This window comes from Garra rufa, chromosome 5 (assembly GCF_049309525.1).
Source record: "Garra rufa chromosome 5, GarRuf1.0, whole genome shotgun sequence".
Lineage (NCBI taxonomy): Eukaryota > Metazoa > Chordata > Actinopteri > Cypriniformes > Cyprinidae > Garra > Garra rufa.
This window is the reverse complement of record NC_133365.1, coordinates 47,490,066-47,506,547: the sequence shown is the minus strand read 5'-3', so window position 1 is coordinate 47,506,547 and position 16,482 is coordinate 47,490,066. Positions and strand designations below refer to the sequence as shown.

Genomic DNA, 16,482 nt, shown 5'->3' with positions numbered 1-16,482 from the left:
GTAGTTCTTTCTCTCATTTAAGCTTTAAAGTAGTCTTGTACCTTTGTCTTTTGTCTGGTTTTTAAATACTCATTTGCTTCAATTAAAAGTATTGTTGTTCAAATCATTTATAATGCTGTGATTCAACCTCATAGCTGGTTGGTTTGGTTCATGCCTTATGAAAGACTTTTTTGAAATCCCCATGAGAATAATACTTCCAGAACCAAAGCCACTACAAAAGTGGACAAACACTGTTGCACTCTATAGAAACTGAGCACCCAAAAAATTCTTGTCATAGTTGCAGCTGGTTAGAATAAAACCTAAATTTATGTAAGAGATTTATCACTTGTCATCTTATCAAATTCCGTCTGGTTAGGACATGGTGTAACAGAACATTTTCTAGAATGTGGAGTTTAAGATACACAACTTACATCATAATCTCGAATAGAGATGATTATGATGATCTCTTTAAAGTCGCAATGAAACCAAAGTAGCGACGGATCTTTATTTTTTTTTGTATTATGACGTACATCTCAGTGTTATAGACTATCGAAAAAGCAGATGAACTTGATTTGGGTTTAAGTGGACTAAATGATTGGAGAAGCCTCATATAGCCAGGTGATTAAACATTGAGGTCAATGTTTTTAGGAAATCATTTAATGCATGGATGAGGTGTTCACAATTTAAAAAATGAGTTCAAAACATGCACTGTGACTCCTCCATAACAATGTGATTTTAACAATCACTTGCCTGAATGGATTCACTACTAATAAAAACAACACTGTCTAATAACCGGTGGCAACTAAGCAATTTATAATAATCATAATTATGATCATCTCTACTTTCACCGATTTCACCCAGTCACAGGCGATGGACAGTTCCTGGCGTACTAATCAGATGATGCTGATGAAATCTGAGGCGTTGAGTAGTGAGTGAGTAAATTGTGACTGTGGGACGTGGGTGGTGAGAGTCACAGGGAGAGAAGCGAGCAGCGTGTGAGTGTACGTCTCTCTCCATGTTGAATGTGGGACGGCGTGTCCTGACTGCATCTGCACTGGGATGAATCAGTGGGTGTGTTTGTGTCACGCATGCACACGGTGCAGATACGCGCAGGTCTGCTAATTTAGAAATCACTCATGGGACACACGGTCCCTTTCAAATGATGTGTGAATCACAGATGATGTTGCTGGGATTCAGAGGGGAGAAAAACACACGGACCAATCACACTGTTCATACAGTGCACACTAATAGATCTGTCATGTTGCTACCGAAGTCAGAGATCTGTCATCGTAGATCAGTTGATTGGTTGGTTGGTGTTTTCATGGCGAGTAGTAAGTTAAAATGGTAACACTTTACAATAAGGTTCATTAGTTAAACATTAGTTAATGTATTAATTAACATGAACTAATCATGAGCAATACATTAGTTACTGTATTTACTAATCTCCATTAACGTTAGTTAACGGAAATACAGTTGTTCATTGTTTGTTCATGTTAGTTCACACTGCATTAACTAATGTTAACAAGGTTTTAATAATGTATTAGTAAATGTTGAAATTAACATTAACAAAGATTAATAAATGCTGTATAAGTGCAGTTCATTATTAGTTCATGTTAACTAATGTGGTTAACTAATGTTAACTAATGAACCTTATTGTAAAGTGTTACCGTTAAAATACTACAAAAGAGCCTATTTTTATTGTACAAACTAGGTGGACGTACCTCCTGCTTAAAATTTTCTTGCTTTATAATTTTTAGTTTCAAGCCATTGTAGATCGGTTGGTTGGTTGGTATTTTCAGGGCGAGTAGTAAGTTAAAATACAAAAAAGCTTATTTTTAAAAATTGCTTTGGATAAAAACTCTAAAATGGACTCAGAAGTGACTCAGTTAAAATTTCTTCAAAAGCATTTCCGTTCTCGTAAAAACTAGGTGGAAGTACCTCCTGCTCAAAATTTTCGTGCTTAATAATTTTTAGTTTCAAGCCATTGTTGATTGGTTGGATGGTTGGTATTTTCAAGGCGAGTAGTAAGTTAAAATACAAAACAAGCCTATTTTTAAAAATTGCTTTGGATAAAAACTCTAAAATGGATTCAGGATTGACTCGGTTAAGCAGTAAGTTAAAACACACACAAAAAAAAATAAAATAAAAAATTGCTCTGGATAAAAACTCTAAAATGGACTCAGAATTGACTCGGTTAAAATTTCTTCAAAAGCATTTCCTTTATCGTAAAAACTAGGAGGACATACCTCCTGCTCAAAATTGTCTTGCTTTATAATTTTTAGTTTCAAGCCATTGTAGATTGGTTGGTATTTTCAGGGTGAGTAGTAAGTTAAAATTCAAAAAAAGCCTATTTTTAAAAATTGCTTTGGATAAAAACTCTAAAATGGATTCAGAATTGACTCGGTTAAAATTTCTTCAAAAGCATTTCCGTTATCGTAAAAACTAGGTGGAAATACCTGCTGCTCAATTTTCTTGCTTTATAATGTTTAGTTTCAAGCCATTGTAGATTGGTTGGTTGGTTGGTTGGTGTTTTCATGGCGAGTAGTAAGTTAAATACTATAAGAGCCTATTTTTAAAATTTGCTTTGAATAACTCTAAAATGGATTTAGAATTGAGACTGCTAAAAAAATTTCAAATGCATTTCCATTATCGTACAAACTAGGTGGAAGTACCTGCTGATGAAATTGTTCTTGCTTGAGGTTTTTCGTTTCAAACCATCATAGATTGGTTGGTGCTTTCATGGTGAGTAACAAGTTAAAATACTACATAAGAGCCTATTTTAAAAATGGCTTTGGATAAAAACTCTAAAATTGACACAGTTGAAAATTTCTTCAAAAGCATTTCCGTTAATGTAGAAACTAGGTGAAAGTACTTCCTGCTCAAAATTGCCTTGCTTTATAATTTTTAGTTTTAAGCCATTGTAGATTGGTTGGTTGGTGTTTTCATGGTGAGTAGTAAGTTAAAAGAGCCTATTTCAAAATTAGCTTTAAATAAAAACTCTAAAATGGATTTAGAATTGACTCAAAAAAGCATTTCCATTATCACACAAAGGAATTATCATTCCTTCTTTTGTTTTTTGTTTTTCCTGTTTCAAACCATAATATATTTGTTGGTGTTTTCATAGTGAGTAGCAAGTTAAAATATGACAAAAGGGCCCATTTAAAAAAACTGCTTTGGAAAAAACTCAAAATGGATTTGGGGTTGAGTTTATTTCTGTTAGTGCAGAAATAAAGTGGAACTACCTCTGCTCAAAATTTTCTTGCATTTTAATTTTTTGTTTCATGCCATTGTAGATTGGTTGGTTAGTTGGTGTTTTCATGGCAGGTTAACATACTATAAATTACCACGTGTTTCCGTTCAAACTAGATGGAAGTACCTGCTGCTAAAATTGTACGTGACTTTGTTTTTTTAGTTTCAAACAATAGATTGGTTGGTGTTTTCATGGAGAGTAACAAGTTAAAATACTACAAATGAGCGTATTTTTTAAATTTGCTTTGGATAAAAACTCTAAAATGGATTTAGGCTCGACTCCATTAGAAATTTCTTTAAAAGACTTTCCGTTATCATAGAACAGGGGTCCCCAAACTAAGGCCCGGGGGCCGAATGCGGCCCGCCCCCACATTTGGACCGGCCCTCTGAACAATGCCAGAGACGTATTTTGAAAATGTAATTAAATATGTTTTACTTTTATCATGTCGGTATTTGATAATAAAGGTTGGCTTTCAAACTAAAATTTCCCTTAGTTATTAACATAGCCTAATTATTTGTTGAATTCATCAACAGAATGGTACATTCAACATAACGTGTCATCGCGATCGAACAGGTGATGCGCGAGCCAGCTGGAAAATTCAGAGCGATGACAAAATGACTCAATAGCATTTGAGGTGAAACTAGCACTGCTTGTGGGACAGGTGCAAAAGCAAGACTTCACTCATCTCCCAGTTACCCAAAGTTTTTCAGCTGAGAACCAGTTGAAAAGTATGTGGAAGCACTGAAAATGCTGAAGGCGGAATTTGACGTGATTCAAAAAACACAGTGGACGAACACCAGCAGATGACATTGCACCCCAAATCATCACAGACTGTGGAAACTTAAGAGTGGACTTCAAGCAACTTGATCTATGAGCTTCTCCACCCTTCCTCCAGACTCTAGGACCTTAATTTCCAAATAAAATACAAAACTTGCTCTCATCTGAAAAGAGGACTTTGGACCACTGGGCAACAGTTAATTTCTTCTTCTCCTTAGTCCAAAACCTCTGATGTTGTCTGTGGTTCAGGAGTGGCTTAACAAGAGGAAAATGCAGCTGCAGCCAAATTCCTGACATGTCTGTGTCTGGTGGCTCTTGATGCCTTGACCCTAGCCTCAGTCCATTCCTTGTGAAGTTCACCCAAATTCTTGAATCAGTTTTGCTTGACAAGCCTGTCAAGGCTGCGGTTCTCTCGGTTGGTTGTGCATCTTTTTCTTCCACACTTTTTTTCTTCCACTCAACATTCTGTTAATATGCTTGGATGCAGCACTCTGTGAACAGCCAGCTTCTTTGGCAATCAATGTTTGTAGCTTACCCTCCTTGTGAAGGGTGTCAATGATTGTCTTCTGGACAACTGTCAGAGCAGTCTTCCCCATGATTGTGTAGCCTAGTGAACCAAACTGAGAGACCATTTTGACGGCTAAGGTGTTTTGAGTTGATTAGCTGATTGGCATCACCATATTCTAATTTGTTGAGATGGCGAATTGGTGGGTTTTTGTTAAATGTGAGCCTTAAAAGACTTAAACTACTTCACTCTGCGTGCATTCAATTTATTTAATACACAAGAGTTGAATTACTGAAATAAATGAACTTTTTCCATGACATTCTAATTTACTGAGAAGCACCTGTATATCTTTTGAAAAGAAATGATCATTTGTCTGTCTGGTGCATAAAAAAATAATAAACTATTCTAGCATTAAAAAGTATAATAAATACAGGCAAATCATAATAAAATTATTATTATTATTAATAATAATAATAATAGTAGTATTAGTAGTAGTAGTCAGTCCGGCCCATGGAATTTTCTTTTATAAACAGACCCGGCCCCCCATTAAACAAAAGAAAATGATGTGGCCCGCTCAGAAAAAAGTTTGGGGACCCCTGTCGTAGAAAGTAGGTGGAAGTAAATGCTGCTCAAAACTTTCTTGCTTTTTAATTTTTCATTTCAAGCCATTGTAGATTGGTTGGTTGGCTGGTGTTTTAATGGCGAGTAACAAGTTAAAATACTATAAATGAGCAATTTCTTCAAGAACATTTTTTGCATGTTTTTCCATTTAAACTTGGCAGAAGTACCGAAGTACCTGCTTGCTGCTGAAATTGTTCCTGCTTTTGATTTTTCATTTCAAAAACCATCATGGATTGGTTGGTTGTTAGGTTGGTGATTTCATGGCAAGTAACAAGTTAAAATACTACAGAAGAGCCAATTTTCAAAATTTGCTTTGGATAAAAACTGTACAAGATCGAAATTTCTTCATGAGAGTTTTTGTTATCATAGAAACTAGGTGGAAGTACCTGCTGCTGCAATTTTTCTTGCTTTTAATTTTTCGTTTCAAGCCATCCCTCTCTTTGTTGCTGGTGAAGGGTAACATGGAGGCATAGCCGTGCTCCGCTTCTGCAAATTCAAACAGAGACATTTAGAAGCTCATTAGACCACAATGCACATTGGCTACCTGAAAATCAAAGCCATTGATTACAAATATTGACCAATTTTTTAGATCTCGGGAGAAAAAGCGGTTAGTCTGTATGTTAAAATTAACCAATTTCTTGACAAATGTCTTGCTTTTGGGTCAATGATGTCATCTGAACTGGAGTAAACCCAATAGCCAGCCGAACCACAACAGATAGATGGGAGGGGGGATGCACCAGGAAACCCTCCACTGTAAACCAACAGCAGTGCTTGGAAAATGCATTTCGCTTCCACATTTACACACAAACATGCCATCAAGCATCATTAAAATATATATATATCCCACATAGGCTTGGGTTTTATCCCTAGAGAGCGTGAACAACACATTAGTGTCCCCTGTATAAGACAAGTGTATGGTGACTGGCCAGCACACAGACTCAGACAGCTGAAGTGGCCACTTCTCCATGTCTTGATCTTCCCCAAATGTCATAACAACGGAAAAAAGCCGTCTGCATATCATGCATTCACCTCTAATAAATAGGTCGAAGCCTATTTTCTTTGCTTTATAGCAAACAAGCACCATAGCAACAGTGTCAGGATTCATTTGCATGCCAAAGTAGAATTTTATATTGACTATTAATAAATATATCGTAATACATCACTTTACCTCTTTCTCTTCGATCAAGATATTCAGCTGCTTCGATCAACATCTGCAGTTTCTCAATAGCCGTCATTTTAAGCAATAAACACCGACAAAAAACAATCCGGGTCAGAAATAAACGAGGAAAAAAACAAGCAGCAGCCTTCCGTTCCTTCACGCTTCTTCCTCTTCCAGCGTTTCGAGTAAGAAAAATCCAGTCAGGCGAATTTACAAAATATTTTTTGTATAAGGCAGCGAGGGAAATGTTTAGATATGGGGCTTGTTGATATTTCAGAAAACCAGAAATGTGTACAAAAAATGGGGAGTAAAAAATCTAACACGCTGGTTTCCGAATAGCTGGATGATAAAAAACGAATAAAAAATGACCCTCAGCTGCCAAAAATAACTAAATTAACTAGTCCTGTTCATAATAAACGAGATATTGGACATTAAATGTTAAAACTGTGAGAATAACACGACACGAACAAGAAGAACCCTTCCAGGTTTGCAAAATCTGGCAACTCTTCCTGAAAGCATGAAAGTGGTGACACTCAGAAAGGTCTAAAGACTTTTATAGATGAGCTGTCAAACAGATAAGAGCTCACAGCTTTAGTTCTGCACTTGGTCAATTTTTAGGCTCTGATACTGACAGCAAACGCTGTTAACTAGAGACCATCTGGAAAAAAAAAATAGGCAAAAATACTGGATTGACAGCTCAGTCAGATCGACCTGATGAGGGTAATGGTTGCCAGATTGTACAGCTTGTCACAAAAAAAGTCAAGCAGCTGGTGATAATATTTTTGCTAATAATTTTGAGCTTTGGTGCTGCTGTGCTGGTTGCTGGTTGGAAAACAAACAGCGTTCAACCGCAATTCCTTCTGGTTTAATGAAAAAACGTCAATTTTGATATGCCTCTCCAGCGAGGTGGTAGGCAATATTGTGTTGTGTAATAAAAAAAAGGAAAAGTCTTGATTGGTCGTTGAAAAAATGCGTTGAAAATAGGCTTTAAAATAGAATACACGGCCTCAAAGTCCAAACAATCGCTGGTTTCGATATTTCAAGCGTGACAAACGATCTGGCTACTTATTAAACAGCTCAAGTTGCACATGCTAAGCTGTGGCTGTGTGCAACTGAGGAAAATTAATCAAAAATAGGACAAAAAACACGCAGCTAGCGAAACCATAACGTCGTTGAGCCAGGCAGATGAGATGTTTGCTAGCTGCTGTCATGTTACTGTACGCCTGTCAGGGGCTCGGGAGAACCTGCGATTCTATTGGACGGACGATACAGGAAGCGGGCTTCTCATTGGATGCTTTCGCTGTCAATCTACCAGGCCGTGTCTAGAACGGACCAATGGCAGAGGTGCATTCTAAAGCGTGAATATATGACTGCTGTAATGCGATTCCGCAAGATAATGGTGCAACTAAACAGCACTGTAGCGCCATTTTGGAGCGAGCGCATAACCCGTGCCGTAGTATTCTGGCATTTGCTCCTGAGCCAAAATGGATAATTATGCAAATCGTGTGTTGTTGTTATGCCATGATTGGCTGGACTGCCGCAGGACTGTCGCCTGTGATTGGGCGCCTTTACAAGGTTCCGGAACTCAACAGACACACCTCCCTTGTACATGCTGATGGTTAAAATGACTTAACATGATTTGTAGGTTTTAAACGGATAACAGTGGAATTATTTTTTAATTCTCTTCAGTTTTATTAGTTTTTATATCTGGATGTTTTTAGTCAAACTAAGCACTATTAAAAATGTGATGGAGTTGTCATTTTTTAAAAATAAAAATATTAAAATTGCATAACACACTAACAGACAAAAACATTCATCAAGAGTTCCCATTTATTTAGTACTGCACAGGTTTCACCAAATAAGGTATTCAAGGCAAACAATCTGCAATATCAATTCCTTTTAAAATGAGCTTCTACAACCTAAATCTGACACTTACATAACCATTAGGTGAAAAACAAAACAGATGGAAAAACTGCTTAAACACATTTACATAAACTCGGGGAAGAAAAGAGAATATACGTTTCATCACAAAGACGTCAAAGTCGTTAAAACATGGTTCCTGACGACTCCATCAAGCAATGAAATCCAACGGTCTGTTGAAACCACCTTTCCTGTTCATGTATTGCCTGCAAGAGAAATATGATTACATCATTGATCTCCTTCCTGCACCAAAACATTACATCACTGTCCACCAATGAGAGCGTTCGTCATTTAGCTGTGCAGTACCTGCAGAGGTGATTGGCCAAATACGTAACTGTTGCTGGGATATTAACTTCCTAAGTTACTTTTCTTATAAGACATGCCGTTTGTACATATATAAGAAGATTTGATTACAAAATAAAGCAAGCAATTACAAATCATAGAGGTGTAGGACCTGGAGTTGGGCAGATGAACAGTATTAATTTCATAAAAATAATATTGTAAATAAACAGACCTGTATTTTCTCTTTTGTGACACGTTAACTGCAAACGCAGAATCAGATCTCTCTTTCTTCTTGCCCTGTTGGAATAAAAACAACAACAATTGTGTATCATACATTACGCTCAAATAATGCAAACATTTCTGTGCATTAAGAAAATAAATATGCAAGAATATTACAGCACATAATATTTAAGATTTTATCTTTAACTTTCATTTTAATTGATCTTAACAGGAATATCTTTAGCATGCACTCTGTCTAGCTGTGCCATCTTGTGGTTATTTAGAAAAGCAGCTTTGCCACTTGAAAAAGCTGCAAGCAGTTTGACAAACAATGTTGCAATTATTTGTATAGAATAAAGTATAAAAAAATAAAACAAAGTACGTCTACTTTTCGTTTAGTTGTTCTTGTAGGATGAGCTCCGTCATGGTTAAGCTGTAAAGAAAGTTCTCACCTTTGTGGAGTCAAAGGATCCAAAGCCCATCAGTTTCATCATCTCTATTTCCTCCTCAGTCTTTCCCTGCATGTCTTCAGCTGCATGAGCAATCAGATGAAAAAGCACATCAAATCAAAAGTGCCACACAAGGGTACATTCAGAGTCTGTTCTTAGCACTGTGATATCAGAATGAAAAGCACAAAATCACAATCCATTTCACTTCTGTAGTTTGACACGTCTGAGGAGGATTTTTGACTGAGAAGTGTAGGCTGAAGGTCAAGAACTTTGAGAGCATGTTGCTGTAGTCTACCATTCAAAAGTTTGGAATCAGTGTTTTTTTTTTAATTAATGACATTAAATTGAAAAATTATGTATTCCATAAAAACATCAATTATAAATAATTTTCTCACCTTCCTTAACATCACTTTGCTTTGACTGTTTGAATCAATTCTATTTGACGGCTAATGCAGATTTGAAATGAGACTCTATAGATTGCTGACACATTTTTGTAGGCCAAAACACAATTCCCCAGTTTCACAGACAAGGCTTAAGCCTAGTCCTAGACTAAAATGTAAGTCTGAGCTGTTTCAACTGAAACAAAATTGCACTGATTGATTTTAAAATATATCAGTGCCTTTGTTTTGTCTCAAGATGCACACCAGTAATGTTTTTTTTTTTCCTAAACATGTTTATAAAAATTACTTAAATGTCCTAATTGAACTATGGCCTAATCCTGGCTTAGTCTAAGCCCTGTCTGCGAAACCGGGCCAATGAGTTTACATTTTCACACTTCCGGTTCCATCGGCCTGAAGTCGATGGATATTTTGAAAAGGTTTTGTAAATGCCTAAAATAAAGTCTGTGGTTTAAGGGACGGTTCACTGAAAAATGACATTTCTGTCATTAATTACTCACCCTCATGTTGTTCCAAACCCGTAAGACCTTCGTTCATCTTCAGAACACAAAATAACATTTCCTGACCCTTCATAGACAGCAATGTTAAAATAGTCCACGTGACATCAGTGGTTCAACCATAATTTTATCAAGCTAAGAGAATACTTTTTCTTTTTTTACGGAGAAAACAAAAATAACTTTATTCAACAATTTTCTCTCTTTTGTGTCACACTTCAACGTGTTTTCAAGAGAGTACTGGCGTTCTGACGTAGAACAATCATTCTCTCTTAGTTCATCGTCTGTACATTCTGGTTCAAATAAGTAAGACTTAGCAAAGTCATCCTCTCTATTGAAATCTTCAGACGTTTATGAACACTGTTTTATTTACAGCGTGCGTTGCCTTCTGCTTTAAAACAAGCACATTCAGGTTCTGTCAGAACGACGGCTCCTCCATGTATGCGCCGTGGTATTCTCATAAATGGCCACAAAAACTGACACAGTAAAGAAGAGATTATTGAATAAAGTTATTATTTTTGTTTTCTTTGAGCACAAAGTATTTTTGTAGCTTCATAAAATTATGGTTGAAGCACTGATGTCACATGGACTATTTTAACAATGTCCTTACTACCTTTCTGGGGGTGAAAATTTTAATTTTGGGGTGAACTATCCCTTTAACAAGCTCAGAGTTTACTCTACATCTACTCTACAGTAATACCACATTGTGTTTTTTAAAAAATCTTTACTTTCACATTAAACATCATCTTGCTGAACAGCAAAAACTCATCTACTTACCAGGCCAGATTTACTAAGCAGTGCAAATTAGTGTAAGGTCACAAACAAGCAGAGCTGATGTTAATCAGGAGCAGGTAACACAATATCTACTAACAACGCAGGTACGAAATAGATTAAGACAGTGCAATAACCAGTAAACTAACTACCACGAACATTACTAAAATCATTGTATGTGATTTATGAATACTCTCCTTAAATAAGTTTTTTTGTCTGATAGGGAAACTGCATATGCAATGCTTATTCACTAGTATCTCGCAAAAATTACAGATTTTTTATCGTGTGTCTTTAGTGAGTCCCGAAGATAGTTTAATAATTTAGTGTTAATAATCACACTCTTGCAAACTATTCTATTCTACTCAATTTGAGCTGTGTAAGCTTAGTGATGGTGACAAAATCATGCTAGCCTATTGTATTTTGTGTATAGCCCAAGTTAAGTTTTTTTTAAAGGGATATTTCACCTAGATATTTCTGACCATATATGATCATATTTTAGACAGCAACGCAACTGACACGTTCAAGGCCCAGAAAGGTAGTAAGGACATCATTAAAATAGTCAATGGTCAGTGGTTCAATCATATCGTAAAAAAAATATGTTTTCTGATGAAAAACATTCCAGGATTTCTCTCCATATAGTGGACTTCTATAGTGTCCCAGAGTTTGAACTTCCAAAATGCAGTTTAAATGCAGTCTCAAAGGGCTCTAAATCCCAGCCGAGAAAGGAGGGTCTTATCTAGTGAAACGATCAATTATTTTCTGTAAAAATTTACAATTTATATACTTTTTAACCTCAAACGCTCGTATCATCTAGCTCTGCGTGAACTCCGGTTCATGACAGTTAGGGTATGTCGAAAAACTCCCATCTCATTTTCTCCTCCAATCTCAAAATCGTCCTTTATTACCGTTTTACCTTTTTTTGTAAAGTGTGTTCAACTTTCTTTGCATGTTCACTTTGCATGACCATTGACTAAAAGTATATCAATTTTTTTTTTTTTTTTTTTTTTTTTTTTTAGAAAATAACAGATAATTTCACTAGATAAGACCATTCTTTCTCGGCTGGGATCATTTAGAGCCATTTGAAGCTGCATTTAGGAAGGTCAAACTCAGGGGCACCATAGAAGTCCACTATATGAAAAGAAATCCTGAAATGTTTTCCTCATAAAATATTTTTTTTTACGACTGAAGAAAGGAAGACATGAACATCTTGGATGACAAGGGGGTGAGTACATTATTTAAAAAAAATTTTTTGACAGAATTTTCATTTGTGGGTAAACTATTGTGTGACAATTCACAAAAGTTTATTTGTGAAGATCATCATGATGTTCAGTGAGCTTATTTTCTGCAATAATCTAAAAGACAGGGAACCAAGGTGGCCTACCAAAACCCATCATCACTGCAGCACTCCACTGTAGGGTAAAAAGGGTTAATAGAGTGACAATCTCCACCTGATATCTCATGGACCTTTGCTGGTTTGTCTTTTACGTCCTTCCTGTCATCGTCCCGTCTGTCCTTCTGCCGCATTGGAGATAAGGAGGAGGAGCGGTGTCGCCGTGGAGACCTGCATAAACAACACAGGCACACAGCTGGAAGAAGGGTTATCAAAAACTAAACATCCACATTTTATCTAAGCAGATTCACAGGCTTTTTATGTTCTTCACTTATCAGCTGTGTGTACATATTGTGAACAGCGAGTGTCTGATGCCACAAGCTCACCTGGATCTGCGTCTGTGGGGGGAGCGCGAGCGTGACCTTCGTCTGTCTCTGTCGCGGGACCGGGACCTCTCACGCTCCCTGCGCCTCCTCTCACGGTCTCGTGAGGACGAGCGTGAGCGTCGCCTCTCTGGAAAGACAAATCATAAAATCACGGTTATTAAAAAAAATTAATATTATGTTTGAATATCTTAAATAGCTTAATTTGCCAGCTGCCTAAAAAAGTCCCTTGTTCCCTGTATCTGGTACAAAGAAAGCTCTTTTCATATTATTTAATACATGTTTTTTTAGACATACTAAAAAATACTTTAGTGTCCTTTTACAAAGAAATCTGTCTCAGACTGTAATATACAACAGACAAAATAATACACAACATTATTAATTGACACCAACCATCATTAAAAACAAACAGAAGAAAAGCTTTAAAAGAGAACCATTCTTAATCCTACAGCTATAGATTCTGGTACAAATTAATGTTTGTAATGATTTCTATTACATAGTGGAACACTGTAATGCCTCCCTAAAGGTAGAAATTGATTTATTGTGGATGAAACAGGACTTGAATCAGTCACTTTACCCAAGTTAAATATTAGCACAAGGTCCAGCTAAAACTAAATTAGGAAAATAAATCTATATGTGTAAATAACAAGTTTACCTGATTATTTTTTCCATTCACATTTTTCTCTTTTAATATATTGATTTTAGTTTGACTAAAAATGTGTGTGATTAATAATGAGATTGAAATTAAAATAACTTCAGTGTTATAATCCAGATTTATAATCTACAGATTAGGGCTGGGCGATATGCCCAAAAAATAAAATCCCCAATTTTTTCACAAAAAAATCCGATTTACGATTTAAATCGATTTTTTTTTACCCCCTACTACTTTCAGCATGTAAAGAAACCCCATCTTTTCCACAATATATATGGGCACCATATATTTTGCAATATACATAGCAACTGCATCAGTGATCGCTTTCTTATCATACCGCACACAGTAAATGTTTGTAAGACAAATAAATATTTTCATGCTTTTCTTTTGCAGCATCGTATATAAAAATATTACATTTTGAATACAGAAATATTAAATGATTTAAATAACTGAAACGGATCTGCCAGCAGATGGCGGCAAGACACTGATTTAATTACTGAATCATATCATTCATTTGAACCGCTGGTTCATTCAGAATAAAGCAAATTACTGCGTTTATGAATGGGAAATTGAATCATTTCACTAGATTCGTTTAAAAACGCACGTTCATTCCTAAACGAAACACCGCTGTGTTTGAATGGAGATGCGCAGCGGCTCAGATGTGACTTGTTTCAGATTACTTTTGACGACGAAATAGAGCAAAATCAGGCAATAGTGTTATAGCCAGACAATGTAAGTCACCTAATAATAACTTCTTGTTTATTTAACTGTTGTATTAAATCAATATCTAATTTACAAACTCCGTTAAAAATTATTATAAGCTGTCACTCAGCTTGGTTCGCAATATCACAAAGCTCTATTATAATCAACGACGCTCGCTATACTGTACAATCAATCTCTTATTTACACTCTCTACACTTTATTCATGAAAGGATTCGTGAGATATGTCCGTGATACATTACTCTACGTTGCAAAAACACGTAGAAACCTTTGAAGCTCCCACGAGCGCAAACACAAATATGCTGATTGGGTCCGGCTAACTTGCTAGCACCCCAGCAAACACAGAACGTTCCCATATGGTTATTTTTTCGGGAACCAAATGAGAACATTCCCTGTAGGTTCTCTTTTTTAATAACCTATAAAGAACGTTCTCAGAAGGTTATTTTTATATTTATTTTTTTTAACCTACAGAAAACGTTCTTGTTCCCTGCAGGTTATTTTTAGTTTTTTTTTTTAATAACCTAAAAAGAATCTTCCCAGAACGTTCGCTGCAGGTTATTTTTTTAGTAATCATTACCATTTGAACGAATTAAAACTTTGCAGATACTAGAATATCATGTGTCTCAAAGTGGTCAAACTGCATTATAATGATGATATAATTTTAATTTTATACCTAAAATAAGACAACGTTAAGTGTCTGAAAATCATAATTATAAACACTGTTTATTTCTTTACTGCAGCACGCACTTTCTCCATCACGCGCTTTCTCCTGTCCTCAATATAAAGCGGCGCGCTCGCGTAATTTAAACAAAAAAAGGTCCTTTCGTTTTACTGACTGACTAAAGTTCTTGGGAACGTTCCGGGAACCAAAAACAAACGTTCCCAGAACGTTCTGGAAACCAAAAATTGTTAGCTGGGATGCAGCTAATCATATCCCTTTAGTGGCTTGCATTATTTGTTTTCCATGCTTTTCTGAATATATATATATATATATATATATTTTAGTGTATTTCTAAGTGTCTAATCCTAACGTTTTGTAATATTTTTATTAAAAATCGCGATTCCTCGATTTCCAAAAAATAAAATCATGACAAAACATTAAATTCGAATTAATCGATAAAATCGGAAAAATCGCCCAGTCCTACTACAGATCATATTCACGTTTACCTAAAAAATATTTTTAATATTATAATCTGTTGATTGTATAAATGGAAAGATACGAAACTCAACCATTCAAAAGCTTGGAGTTAGTATGATTTTTGAAAAATACTTTAATACTTTTATTTAGCAAGGATGAATTTAAATTAAATTTAAATTGATGATAAAGACATTTATAATGTTACAAATGATTTCTATTTTAGATAAATGCTGTTCTTCTAAACTTTCTATTAATCAAAGAAACGTTCTTGAACAGCAAATCAGAATATTAGAATGACTTCTGTTCTGATCATGTGACTGGAGTAATGATGCTAAAAAAATCAGCTTTGAAATCACAGGAATAAACTGCATTTTAAAATATATTAAAATAGAAAACAGTTATTTTAAAGAGTAAAATATTAAATTTTTTCTACTGTTTTGCTGTACTTTGGATCAAATAAATGCAGGCTTGGTGAGCATAAGTAACATTGAAAAAAAATTTTTTTAGCATTTTTGATATTAAAAATCCGTATAGTCATATAAACTATTGATTTTAAACGGATAAGTAATGCATTACAGATTACTTTTTGACTTTAAAAAAAATCTAATTGTTTTAGTGTGATCAGTAATGTGTTTAAGATTGACATTTTTCATATTTTAATGTTATAATTTATTGATGTTAGTGTGATCAATAACGTGTTAGATATTATATCTTTACATAAAAATAACTGCAATGCAAAGATAATGTGTTTTGAGATCTTTTTCTCCATTTAAAAATAACGCTATAATCTATTGATTTTAGTGTGATCAATAATCACTAAGATGACTATGACAGCCTCTAAGGACAAATAACCGTATAAGAATGTCACTTATGTTACAACCCAAGCATCATTTATGAAACAAAAATCACCGTTTTATTAGTAATAACACGCTAAAAAAAAAAATAACAATCAATGTGAAAGACGCAGCACGCAGCAAATGAAACGCTAGTTTAAAACGTTCATTCGAACAAATCAACGATCTGTATTACAATGGACTGTAGAAACTTTCAAATCGTAGGAAGAGTTTGAAGTGCAAGATACTTTAGCTGATTAGTTGTGTGATGAATGTGCGCCAGCTGTGATGGTAACAACAGAATCCCGTCACACCTTACACACAATCCACATATTTAAAGTAATAACTTAATTCAAACCTCGTCGTGGTGGTGTTCGGCTCCTGCTTCTCCCCATTATTAGATCAATATGAAGTAGACTCTTTTCTTTTAAACGGCGCGTTCACAAACTGCCAGTTAACTAGAAATTTCCAGACTCAAACGTCTGTCGGTCGCCATTAACGGTGCACCACAAAAAGCAATCCGAAACAAAAAAACCTTCAGGCGTTCCGGAATAATAGTTCCTACCACACATTACGTCCCCCTTAAATCAGTTTCCAGTTAA

At 35.5% G+C, this 16,482-nt stretch overlaps 2 protein-coding genes across 2 annotated transcripts in view; both read right to left on the bottom strand.

Moving 5' to 3' along the window:
- The window catches only part of mxd1 (MAX dimerization protein 1), a 39,036-nt gene extending 31,558 nt beyond the window's left edge, over positions 1-7,478 (bottom strand). The window contains exons 1-2 of the mRNA XM_073840646.1: positions 6,301-7,478; positions 5,519-5,618 (exon numbers count right to left, since the gene is read on the bottom strand). Coding sequence (XP_073696747.1) covers positions 5,519-5,618; positions 6,301-6,367 — 167 coding nt within the window. The 5' untranslated portion in view covers positions 6,368-7,478. The remainder of the gene's footprint in view (positions 1-5,518; positions 5,619-6,300) is intronic.
- Positions 7,479-8,103: 625 nt separating this feature from the next.
- Positions 8,104-16,376, bottom strand: snrnp27 (small nuclear ribonucleoprotein 27 (U4/U6.U5)). Its single transcript, XM_073840851.1, has 6 exons — positions 16,239-16,376; positions 12,541-12,667; positions 12,273-12,385; positions 9,165-9,244; positions 8,726-8,790; positions 8,104-8,417 (listed from the first exon to the last, which is right to left on the bottom strand). The coding sequence occupies exons 1-6, from the start codon at positions 16,273-16,275 to the stop codon at positions 8,363-8,365; spliced, it is 477 nt and encodes a 158-aa protein (XP_073696952.1). The 5' UTR covers positions 16,276-16,376; the 3' UTR covers positions 8,104-8,362.
- Positions 16,377-16,482: the final 106 nt, after the last annotated feature.